The sequence below is a fragment of the Poecilia reticulata genome, linkage group LG16, assembly GCF_000633615.1.
Source record: "Poecilia reticulata strain Guanapo linkage group LG16, Guppy_female_1.0+MT, whole genome shotgun sequence".
Classification (NCBI taxonomy): domain Eukaryota; kingdom Metazoa; phylum Chordata; class Actinopteri; order Cyprinodontiformes; family Poeciliidae; genus Poecilia; species Poecilia reticulata.
In genome coordinates this window covers 1,836,343-1,847,601 of record NC_024346.1, presented here as the reverse complement: position 1 = coordinate 1,847,601, position 11,259 = coordinate 1,836,343, and the positions used below count along the sequence as shown (strand labels likewise).

General features: G+C 42.2%; 1 protein-coding gene and 1 long non-coding RNA gene across 5 annotated transcripts in view; one reads left to right on the top strand and one right to left on the bottom strand.

Annotated features, from left to right (window-relative positions):
- The window catches only part of rpz3 (rapunzel 3), a 6,066-nt gene extending 736 nt beyond the window's left edge, over nt 1–5,330 (top strand). For 2 of the 4 annotated variants that reach the window (XM_008430726.2, XM_008430727.2), the window contains exons 2-3: nt 1,559–2,080; nt 2,935–5,330. In XM_008430726.2, the coding sequence (XP_008428948.1) occupies nt 1,587–2,080; nt 2,935–3,625 (1,185 nt within the window). In that variant the 5' untranslated portion in view covers nt 1,559–1,586 and the 3' untranslated portion in view covers nt 3,626–5,330. Of the gene's footprint in view, nt 1–167; nt 201–1,558; nt 2,081–2,934 lie in introns of those variants that run through there. The other 2 variants (XM_017309549.1, XM_017309548.1) reach the window with 2 other exon arrangements.
- Nucleotides 5,331–7,200: 1,870 nt separating this feature from the next.
- Nucleotides 7,201–11,259, bottom strand: part of LOC103477565 (uncharacterized) — a 10,452-nt gene continuing 6,393 nt past the window's right edge. Inside the window, exon 2 of the long non-coding RNA XR_535668.1 lies at nt 7,201–7,452. This is a non-coding gene — a long non-coding RNA (uncharacterized LOC103477565). The remainder of the gene's footprint in view (nt 7,453–11,259) is intronic.

Here is an 11,259-nt window from a genome sequence, read left to right as displayed (position 1 = left end):
AGCAGCAGCAGCAGCAGCAGCACCTGCAGCTGCAGCAGCAGCAGCAGCAGCAGCAGCAGCAGCAGCACCTGCAGCTGCAGCAGCAGCAGCAGCAGCAGCTGAGCTGCAGCTGCACCTGCAGCAGCAGCAGCAGCAAACCTCCAACCTTGAGGAAAGAACAGTCTGCTGTGTCTGCTTCACGTTTTGCTGAGGTTGTTGTGGTAAAACTGATCCTCCTCCCTCATTTCTCACCATGTTTGGATTATTTTCAACCTTGTGACAAATCAGACTCCACAGCTGAAAAAACAGCTGCTTCTGTTATTCTGCAGAAATGCTGTTTAATGTGGCTAATAATTAGCATAATGTATAAATCATAAATATGACTTTATCTGCAGCGGAGGAAGACTGAGACACTTCACATGATGAAAACCATCTAAGCTCCTGGAAAGAGATAAAGAGAAAAAGTCATTAAACCTCAAAATATACAATAAACATCTAAAAAACAGAATTTAAATATTTTTTTTATAGTTAAACCAATAATTTTTCACAAATAAACACAGCATGAAATCTGGGCTAATTGCTGGACAAAATGATTTATCAAAGCTTCATATCAGTTTCATCATCAGGGTCTCATCTTGTTATCTGGAAGAAGAAAAATCCCTGGAAGAGCCTGAATCTGTTTTAACTGAAACTGGGTGTCAGGAGGCGACACTTTGGGGATTTTAATTCCAGTTTCTCCACTGATTCATGCAGAGCTTCAGAGGAGTTTTGGTTTGAGGTGATCATTTGTCAGGTCATGAAGGTTTTCAGCATGTTCAGCTCAGATTTAAGAGGCAAAGATGTTGTTTTATCAAACATTAGAACCAGTGCTAGGCTCTGCTAGCTAAACAGTTAGCTATGCTAACCCTAAAGCACTAATCATGAACATTAGCTCCCCTAATGCTGAAGGTTTAACATTAGCAGAAGATAACGCTAAAGCACTAAATTCAGTCATGTTGACTCCTACCATGAGGAGAACCTGAAGAGGCTTTCAAAATAATTCATGTGAATTTTTGCATTTATTTAATTAACCACTAGTTTTTTGTTAATGTGTTACATTCTTCTGTATAACTCTTTATTTGCTGTTGGTATTTACTCAATAAGAGTAAATGAGAGAGAGAGAGAGAGAGAGAGAGAGAGAGAGAGAGAGAGAGAGAGAGAGAGAGAGAGAGAGAGAGAGAGAGAGANGAGAGAGAGAGAGAGAGAGAGAGAGAGAGAGAGAGAGAGAGAGAGAGAAAGAGAGAGATATCTGCTGAATAAACAGCTTTCAGCCACTTCAGAATAAATCAGTTAGCAAAAGTTAACATAACATTAGCTCCACTATTAGCGGATTAGCGGAAGTGTGCCCACAACGGATTATAACATTAATAAACAACTTTTTAAAATTAAACCATTCCAAACATTTATTTGAAAACGCGTTGAATTTGTTTTGCCAATCTCTAAGATAAGAAAAGCCTTTCCTCAGACTCATGATAAACACAAACCTCCGTTTTTACTCTTAACGTTTGTCGTCTTCTCTCTGAACTTTCCGTGCTGACAGGGAGATTTCGTCCCTCGTGTCCCAGAAAATGACGAGTCCTCTGGAGAAAGTGGTGGCCGAGAAGAAGGAGACCATCGAGGCGCTGATGGACATGTTCGAGAAGGGCGCCGAGGTGCTGGCGAGCGCCGTGGGGGAGCTGCTTCCGCTCTGCGAGGCGGCCGCTCCGGTCCTGAAGCTGGCCTTGGACAACGTCCACAGCAAGGAGGTGTTTTACGTCAAGGAGCAGTTCCTGACGGTGAGGACCAAGCTGGACGTGCTGTCCAACCAGCTGGAGGACATCGAGTCCGAGCTCAGGAAGGGAGACCTGGACCGCGACTACTTCACCGTGGAGGAAAACATCCGGAACCAGTTTAGGAAGTACATGGACATCTTGGAGGCGAAGCCGCAGTTCAGGGAGGTGAAGAAGAAACTGTTTCTGGATCACTTCACTAAAACCGGCGGAGAGAAGAACCTCTGTGTTCTCTACGATGCTCTGATGGGAACCAACACCTTCAAGGATCCGATTTTAGACACAGTACAGAGGTAAACAGACCCATCAGCTGTGTTTCCATTACAAATGTGTCAAAACTCTCGTGTGAGTCTTTATGATTTATGCCACTGATGACTTTTGTGATGCAACAAAAGTGTTTCCATTGCAGTTTTGCAAAATAAACCAATTTAAATACAGCAAAAAAAAAAAACAAAAAAACATCAAAGATTTTTAATGAAAAACAAGTTTTTTCAAATTTGGCATCTTTCCATGAATCAAATTTACTGTCAGAATTTGCTTAATGAAATATGAAAACAATAACGCACTTCTAAAAATCTAAATCAATACATACATGATCAACAGAGGAGTTTTCACTGATTACAAAAACACATAAAATCTTCTGTCTTTTTGCTGCCGGCGTCCTCAGGCAGCATATGGACGTTTAGCTCAAGCTTTTTGAACAGATCTTCAGTGCGGGGCTTAGAAGTTACATTTTCATCTCTGGTGATGCCAAGATATTATAAGATGCTCGGATCAATGTGCAGAGCCTGTGTGGTCTCCCTCTGGTTGGAGCAGAATATGGCGCCGCCCTCAGTTTGCATTCAGTAAGTTGTAATAGTTGAGACTGACGCACAAGAGCAACGGAAACATCACAACAAGAAATCACTGAATCATCTGCATAAAGATGCACATTGGCCCAAATTATGAATATAGATGGTAAACGGTGCAGGTCCTAAAACTGACCCTGGTGGAGAAATGTCCAAATAACTTGGACAGACATGTTGTTCCCTCTGTTTACGGCCTATTCAGTAAACCCTCCCCCCAAAAGCCTCTTTCTGTTCTTATTTACTTAAGTTGCAGGAATCTCTTGATGGAAATAAAGTCTAGAGCTGCTTCTGTTTGGCAGGTATGTTGGGAGGAACCGGCGCCTCCTGGAGGACTTCTGCGTCCGGATGAAGGAGCTCTTCTGCCTGGGTTTGATTTCTCTGCTGGGCTGCTGCGCCCTCACCCAGAGTCCAGAGGAGGAGCAGGACAAGATCCGAGAGTGGAGCACCAAAATCGAAGAGGTAGAGTCCAAGATGAAGGCAGCCATCGAGTCCTGCATAGCTGCGTTTCCAGAGCAAGCGAAACTAGACGTGCAGCGCCACCTGCAGGAGACCGAGGAGGAAAATCTTCAGGAAGCAGCTGAGAGTCTTCTGGAGGTCCTGGTGAAAAAGTACGACTGGGTGTCCTGGTCTGTGCGGCTGATCAAAAACTCAGGCAAAGCCTTTGAGAACCTGCGAGCCGGGAAGCACTTCCACCACGTGGCGGGACAGAACTGGTTCCAGGTTCTTCGGGGGAACGACGTCTGCCTGGTGGTGTCGTTCAGCACCGCGGCCCAGCCGGTTCCCAGCGACTGCGTGCGGCAGCTGATGGAGGGTCCGGCCAGGAAGGGCAACGCTCCGGAGGCGGTGGAGGCGCTGGAGAAGCAGCTGTGCGGGTTCATCGTTCACGCCATCAGTCGCCACAAAGAGGCTGCAGCCGCCTGGAGCTTCCCGGAAGAATGCCACTACTGGGAACGCCACAAGAACGTGGCCGTGTGTGTGCACTCGGAATAACGCTCAAGAGCGGGCTTAAAAGATTTATCATCCATTTAAAGGGCCAGTGTTACGTATATTGTCTCTGTTTCTTTAAGAAGCTCTTGCTCTTCCAAACACTCCACCTTCTGTATGTCATCAGAACGACGTTCCTATCAAGCGATTAACAGCGTTTCTACCGGCGTTGCACTGAGGCGCAGCTCGTTTTATAAGTTCAGCAGACACGCAGGTCCACCAGTGTTTGCTAACTGCTGCTGCCACTAGTCTAGAGGAGCTGAGCTGCTCTGTATTTAGGGAAGCTCGGCTTGGAGGAACTTTGTGGAAACACTAGGATTTCTCAAACATGAATAAAAGAACCAAAGCAACACAGCAGGTGTGTTTTTCATGAGGGAGTAAATTTATAACAACGTAAAGCTAAAAAAGCAGATTTTACATAACACTGCCCCTTTAACTGCAGAAATGAGGAATAAAACATCATTATGTATCCCTGTATCAGCTGAATATAACTGCCAGACCATGTATGCTGTAGCCACTTTCACAACTTTAAGACCCAAAGTACTGAGTGGATTCTGCTCCATTTCACATGCTTATTATCAGCAGTTCATTTATTTAACTGCATCCAGGTATAACTTCTATCACTGACGTGTTTAATGAGCATAACGTAGATCCCAGATAACTGAAGTTTTTATCTGGGGCATATAAAACTCCAGTCCGGATCACTCTCATTTCTCTGCAGCTTCTTAACTTTGACCTCAGCCGCTTGCCGTAACGCTGCCGCCTTCATTCAGCCCCACAGAAAGGCTCTGCTGAGTCGGCGTCTTCGTCCCAGAGCTGCATGTTTGTTCCCCAGCAGGCTGACCTACATGACTGACAGGGAACTGAGGCGACTTCTGTCACACTGTGTGCCTTAAGCTCCAGAATAAAGAAACTCACAACACCCAGCCTGAGCTTTAAAGCTGCAGGATGTAACTTTTATAAAAAAAAATTTTCAAATATTTGTTCAAATTGTCACCATGGTGTCACAGTTTGTTATGAGACAGATGATCTGTGAAAAAAATCAGCCTCCTCCACTTCCTACATGAGCTACGATTAAACAACCAATCAGAGCCAGGAGGAGGGGCTTAACGCTGTCAATCATCCTCACATACTTGCTGGTCAACGACTGACTGAGACACAACTTACAGGAAAACTGTTTATCTGCCATTATCTGTGCTCACGACTACCTGTGCTAACTGTAGCGTAGCAGAGACCAAAGGGGAGAGGAAGTAGGATGAGCAGCGCCACATGGAGAGGTGATTGACAGCACGAAGACCCGCCCCTCCCTCTGATTGGTTGTTTTTAGTTTGCAGTGGGAAAAGGCAGCTTGGTTTTTTCCTGATTTTCTGTCTCTCTCATGCTGTTTTGACATACTGACAGTTACAGCAATATGCAAAAATAAAAATAAAAAAAAATGTGAAAGTTGCATCCTGCAGCTTTAGACCTGCAGGGTTTGTTGGAAAACTCTCCATCAGGGCACTTTTGACTAAATCTGAATGCTCTTTGCATTAATTTTCCGTTTCTGGATGAAGACTGGAACTGCTGTCTTCTTATGCTGCTGCTGTTGTTTCTCTTTTGAATTTTGTTTGAATATGAAAGGCAGTGAAATATTTTCTTCTGTCTATTAAACATGATTAATATGAATGTTTCACTTCCTTTATTCACAATAAAAACTCGAGGATGATCAGCAGTTGAAATGTGGCTGTGATGATTTTTAACGATTACCGACAAAACAAGCTGTGAATGAGTGTAAACACGAGAAGTCGGACATCTGCGCCTGTTGCACAAATGAGATTAATGCGCTGCTGTTGGAGCCTGTTCGGCATTAAATGGGTGGTGCAAACTCAGCAACAGAGCCTGGAGCTAATTGAATTAATATTTACACTTCAGTCAGCGTTTTTCTGCCCACAGCAGCGCTGATGTCCTGCAGGCGGGCAGGAAACTGCTGGGCTTAGCAGGACGAATCAGTCATAACGCAGAGCTTCTGGTCATCATTTCATATCTGTGGATCTGCAGGGTCTTTAGCTGCTCAGCCTCTCTGTCGTAAATCCACCCTGTCAGAATCCATCCAGTTTTATCAGGAATGAACAGCACAGAGCAGCTAAACGACGTTTCCGTTCTGAGACGAGCTTTCAGAAGCAGAACTGGAGACGTTTCATCACGATTAGGTTCATTTTTCTCTGAAACGCTTTGCTGAGATGCAGAATAAAGCAAAACAGACTTTTATGTTAAATTGTTTTCACGTTTAAGTTGAAGGAATAGAAGAAGCTTCTGTACATAAAAGTGAGCAAAATAAATTCACATTTTACGTCTAGAATTTGTTACAATTTTGGTCAGATGTGAAAAAAAGATTCATTCACGTTTGTTAGTCTGTTACGTCAAACTGGTTCCAGCTTCAGCTTGATTTAGCTCCAGTTTCCAGAGAAGAAATACATATTCAAACTGACTTTCCTCAACAAAGGTATCAGTCAGGAGAGGGGTTTAAGTAAGCAACGTAGTTAGTGGTGCAATGATACATAAAAATAACAGTTTGGTGCGTTTCAGCCGTATGATCAGAGAAAAATAAATAATTCAGTTTTAAGATTATTTTGCAATGGCCAAAAAATGCAAAAAGGTAGAGGGAGCTGCAGATCTTATTGGTTGATCCGTTCCACCTCTCTCTGTCTCTCTCTGTCTCTCTCTCTCCAGCTTCACTGCAGCTGAATGACCAACAGCTAGCAGACGTTAGCGATAGCTGGGTGCTCTTTTTTTGGTGTTGGTTTTTAAATCTATCCAGCAGAACATCAAATTAGATTTACAACCCAAAAGGACTATAACTTAACCGTTTCTTACATGTGCAATAAACATCCATCCATCCATTTTCTAACACCCTTGTCCCTCAGTGGGGTCAGGAGGGTTGCTGCTGCCTCTCCAGCAGCAGCAACCTTGGGTGAGAGGCGGGGTCACCCTGGACAGGTCGCCAGTCTGTTGCAGGGCAACACAGAGACACACAGGACAAACAACCACACACACTCACACCTAGGGGCAATTTGGAGAGGCCAATTAATAACAGTCATGTTTTTGGACTGTAGGAGGAAACCGGAGTACCTGGAGAAAACCCACCATGCACAGGGAGAACATGCAAACTCCATGCAGAAAGACCGGGGCCGGGAATCAAACCCAAAACCTTCTTGCTGCAAGGCAATAGCTCTACCAACTGCGCCACTGTGCAGCCTGCAGAAAACAGAACGGAGTAATTATTATTTCTGAAATGTGACGTAAGGATTGTAAGTAATTTTTTATTCAAAAACCAAACTGCATTAGCCTCAGCTGCTTTAAACCAACACAGATGTTATCACAATTAAACAATTCGTTTGGTGTTTCCAGAAATGTCATATTTTTCTCATTCCAGGAAGAACATCCAACATGTTCAGGCTGCAGAGTGACGACTGTCTGCACACCTGCTGCCTTGTCGGCACAAAGTCAGAAAGTCCAGACAGAGAAAAAATCAGAACATGTGACACCAGAGAGCAGACCACTGAAATGTCACCAATGACTCAGGAAAACCAGCAGGGATCAGCTTCACGTGACACAAAACGTTTATCTACTTTAATTTCTGTATTCAGGTTTTATTTCTCCCTCCTCGGCCTTGTGCAGACATGAGGAGAGCGGTTTGCTGCAAACAGAGCCAGAGGATTCATTAGTGGTTGTGGGCTTTGCCTGGGTAACAGCTATTGATCCCGGAGCATAAAACGCTCTCACTGTGGCAACGCGTCAATCCTGGCCGTCACCCAGGCGGCGAAACGCTGAAGCATCTGAGGCTCAAAAAGCTCCTGAAATAATAATAAAAATGCAGTTCAGATGGTGCTAGAAGTGGTGGGCAGACAGAGGGCGCTGTCAGCACACTCAACCTGAGGGACTCATGGCCAGTTTGCTACTTAAAGTGAGTTTAATAAATCATTAAATAGAGGAACATCCACATGCTGCATGTTCAGAAACCAGCTGCAGGTGAAATTTAAACTGAAAATCAGAAATATCTCCTGGAGAAAGTCAGGTTCGGAAATCTCCCTGCAGCCTGAAACACTTTCCATCCAGCCGAGTCTCCAAGAGGAGAGAGCAGCCAATATCAATATTTCATAAACAATATTCAGGCTGAATGGAGGCTAACATCAGAAAGTCAATCAGTGTCAGGATGTCTCTCTCCGCCAGCGCCTGCCAATCCTGGCCCTGCAGGATAACGCATTTACCCATCAGGCCGATGGGCCGGATCGACCGCCCTGCTGCTCTCCGAGTGGATTAATCCGATAAAGAGCTTTAAAACATTTGTTCAGTGACACTGGCTGCAGGTCAGAACCACCGATCCAGTTTGCTCCGGTCCTGATAGGTTGGAAACCCAGAAGATTAAAGTTTTGGAAAAATTAAGTGTTTTAAAAATGAAGGTTATTAAAATTGAAGCTGTTATTGGATTAAAACATGATTTTACTGACTCAGGATAACATGACAGCATATTAAGGTTTATTGGTTCTTCTTTATTATTGACAGATGAAATAAGGAGTAAATTCCCACCAAATAACTCACAGCTGAATTATCTGCAGGCATGCAGATTAATTTTCAGATGAATCCAAGAAATGTTCCAAAAAAACAAGAAAGTTTCTGAGCTCAAAAGTTGAAAGTTGAAAACACAGAAAGTTGGAGATTAATCTCTGAAAAAACTTTGAAGTTTAAAAAATTTCCAAGGTTTTTCAAGACATTTTCTCAAATTAATCTAAAAATTTCAGTTTTAAATTTTCACTTAGAAATTTTGAGTTTTTTAATATTTTTTTTTCTTTTGGAGCTCCAAGGTCTCTTTCTTTTTTCTAGAAATTTCCTAAGATAAATCTCAAAATGTCAGTTTTTGGCAAAAACTTAAGTTTCCTTTTTAATTCTCTCTACAGCGGTCCTAACATGTCGCAGATTAATAATATAAATATCTAGATCTTGTTCTAAAATCAATAGCTATCATTAAATTCCCAGCTAGAACATGTATAATTTTAACTTCCTGCGGTTGAAGGAAGTTCAAGTCGATCGTAAGAATCACATCCTCTCTGTTTAACAGATCTGAAGAGGAGCAGCAGAAGCAAAAGAGGTGGATTAGCAGAGCTTGCTGACGACTGATTGGTTGATTGCTACAGCATCACCATCATCAACAGTGACCCTCTGAAGAGACTTGGATCACATTTGATTTCCTTTTGGGGTAATTCAGGTTGAATTGTGAGTCAGAAAGTGGAATCAATCTGGTTTGAAAAGATTTTAAATCCTCAGAGAGGAGTCCACCCTCACGTGTCCCCGCTGATGTCCTCATTCTGTCCCGTTTAAACGTCTTTTCTGGCTGAACGTTGTCAATATTTACACAGGACCAGCTGGACTCTGGCAGCAGCAGCAGCAGCTTTGTGTGATTCCCAACATGTCGTCTGCAGCTTTCTGCTTCTTCATCGTGTTCATCAGGAATTCATTAGTGAGATTTACCAGCCTCTGATGACTGGAAGCTGAAATAACGTTCCAGAGAAAACAACAACAGCAGGCCAGAAAGTCCCCCGTTTGGTTGGCGAGTCCAGAGACGACTGCCTGAGCGCCGTGGGGGCAGGAGCAGCCGGTGACCTCCTGGGGGCGGGAGGTAAAACGGAAACGAAGGCGGATCGTTTCACAGAGAGTCTGAGGTTAATCTGAAAACATCAACAGAACCTCCAGAGCCTTGGTCCAGTTTCATGAAGTTGTAGTTTGAGCTGCAGCAGCTGTGAAGACGCCTCCTGGAGCTCCTTCAGCCTCTGCAGCGTTGGAAACAGAATCTGGTTAAACTAAGTTACAGTGAAACTGAGATTATTGAATCTGATCGGAAACAGCTTCGGGATACGGAGAGAAAATAATTAAAGGTTCCACTATAAAATGAAATGAAACATTTTTATGTGCAAAGCAAAATGTTGGGCAGTTGGCAACTTGGGATCATTCAGCGCCATCTGCTGGGGGGAAGTTTGGAGCAAAATAATTTATGCTTGAAAAATTCAGAACCTAAAATGCAGAATCCATATTAAATCAGCAGTTTGCTTTTTTAACTTCAACTCTTCTAAATGTAAATATTTTCTTGTTTTATTCTCTATAATCTATACATTACTGAAACTCAACACTATTATCATAATAGTAATGAAAATATATTGTGTATTTTATCATTTTTAATCAAAGTGGCAGGAATGTGCTTCCATATAAGAATGTACAACTGAACAAATTATTTTTTTGTCCATTTATTTATTTATTTTCTGCAAAACAAAAAAACTGTCACATTTATTTATTGAGTTATTTAATTTTCCAAGACAATTAATAATTTTTATCAGATGTTTTGCAGAACAAAGTCTGAAAATAACATTTAATCTTTATTTTTGAGGAAACATGTAAACTCATTTTTAATAATTCTTCAACGTTATTCCAGTTTTATATGCTGCATAATTTTTTATTTAAGTTTATATTCTCAGGTTTAAAACTTTAGCTGCAGGTTTTACTTGATTTCTTTAACAATTATTTAAATAAAAACATTAAACTTTATAATCATCAGCAGGTTTTACTGATAATCTTTTATGATTTTCTGTATTGTGTCGAATTTATTTTTCTTTCTCTTTATTTTTTTTATCTAAAAGGAAAATGTATTAAAATTATTTAAAATCTGCATTATGTTTTTGCTTATCTGTAAAAATAGTGAATGTTTTGTTAACATATCTGACATCCTATGTGCTTTTTGTACTAATAGATAAAATCTTTAATTTTCAGTCTGGATCCTGCAGTGAAGCTGTTCAAACTAAACTGATGTTTGTTGGTCAGATTATCTTTTAGGTCATTTAAAGGAAACGCGATTAGATTAGATTAGATGATCCATTTAAAGGCAGCAGTGATCTGTGTGCCGAGTCACAGCACAGATTTGATCTCAAAGACAAACTCATTCCTCGTTCCACATCCCTGTAAAGCAGCAGCTTGTTGAGCCGAGCAGACGGATCATTTCTCCGAGTTTCAGGATTTTCTGTTTCCCCTCAACATCCAGGGAGTTTCTGGGATTTTCCCTTTTCCAAATGAACCTCCATGGAGATTCAGCCATTAGAAACATGGATCTGCTGGCTGTTTTCTCTCCGTCGTTCCATCTGTGAAACGTTCCTCAAATGACAGAATCTGGTTTGTCTTTTTTTCTTTAACATTTCTGATAACTGCAGCTTTTACCAAATGAGACTCATAACGTTGTGATTAAACGACGAGTCTTTTCCGTGTGACTGATTAGATTTGACTCTCTTGTTGGAGGACAGAGATGGACTGAGGGTGAGTAAGTCTGCGATCGATGCAGCCGCCCTGCGGCCTGTATCTGCTCCTCCACATCTAACCGGGCCGGGTCGGTATTGACCCGCCGGAGCGACAGACGGGCCGGAACGGAGGCTGACGGTCGACCTTTTACTGCTGCGGGTCGCAGCGCTCGCCGAGAGAAATATTCTGCTCCATCTGCTAAAAAATGAATCTGATATATTTGAGTGATTTATTCATGTTTATCAGCTGAAACTGTTCTGTACTTATTTTGTTACATGAAAAAGAAAATACAAGTAAAATGAACTTCATTTTGTCAAGCAGACAAA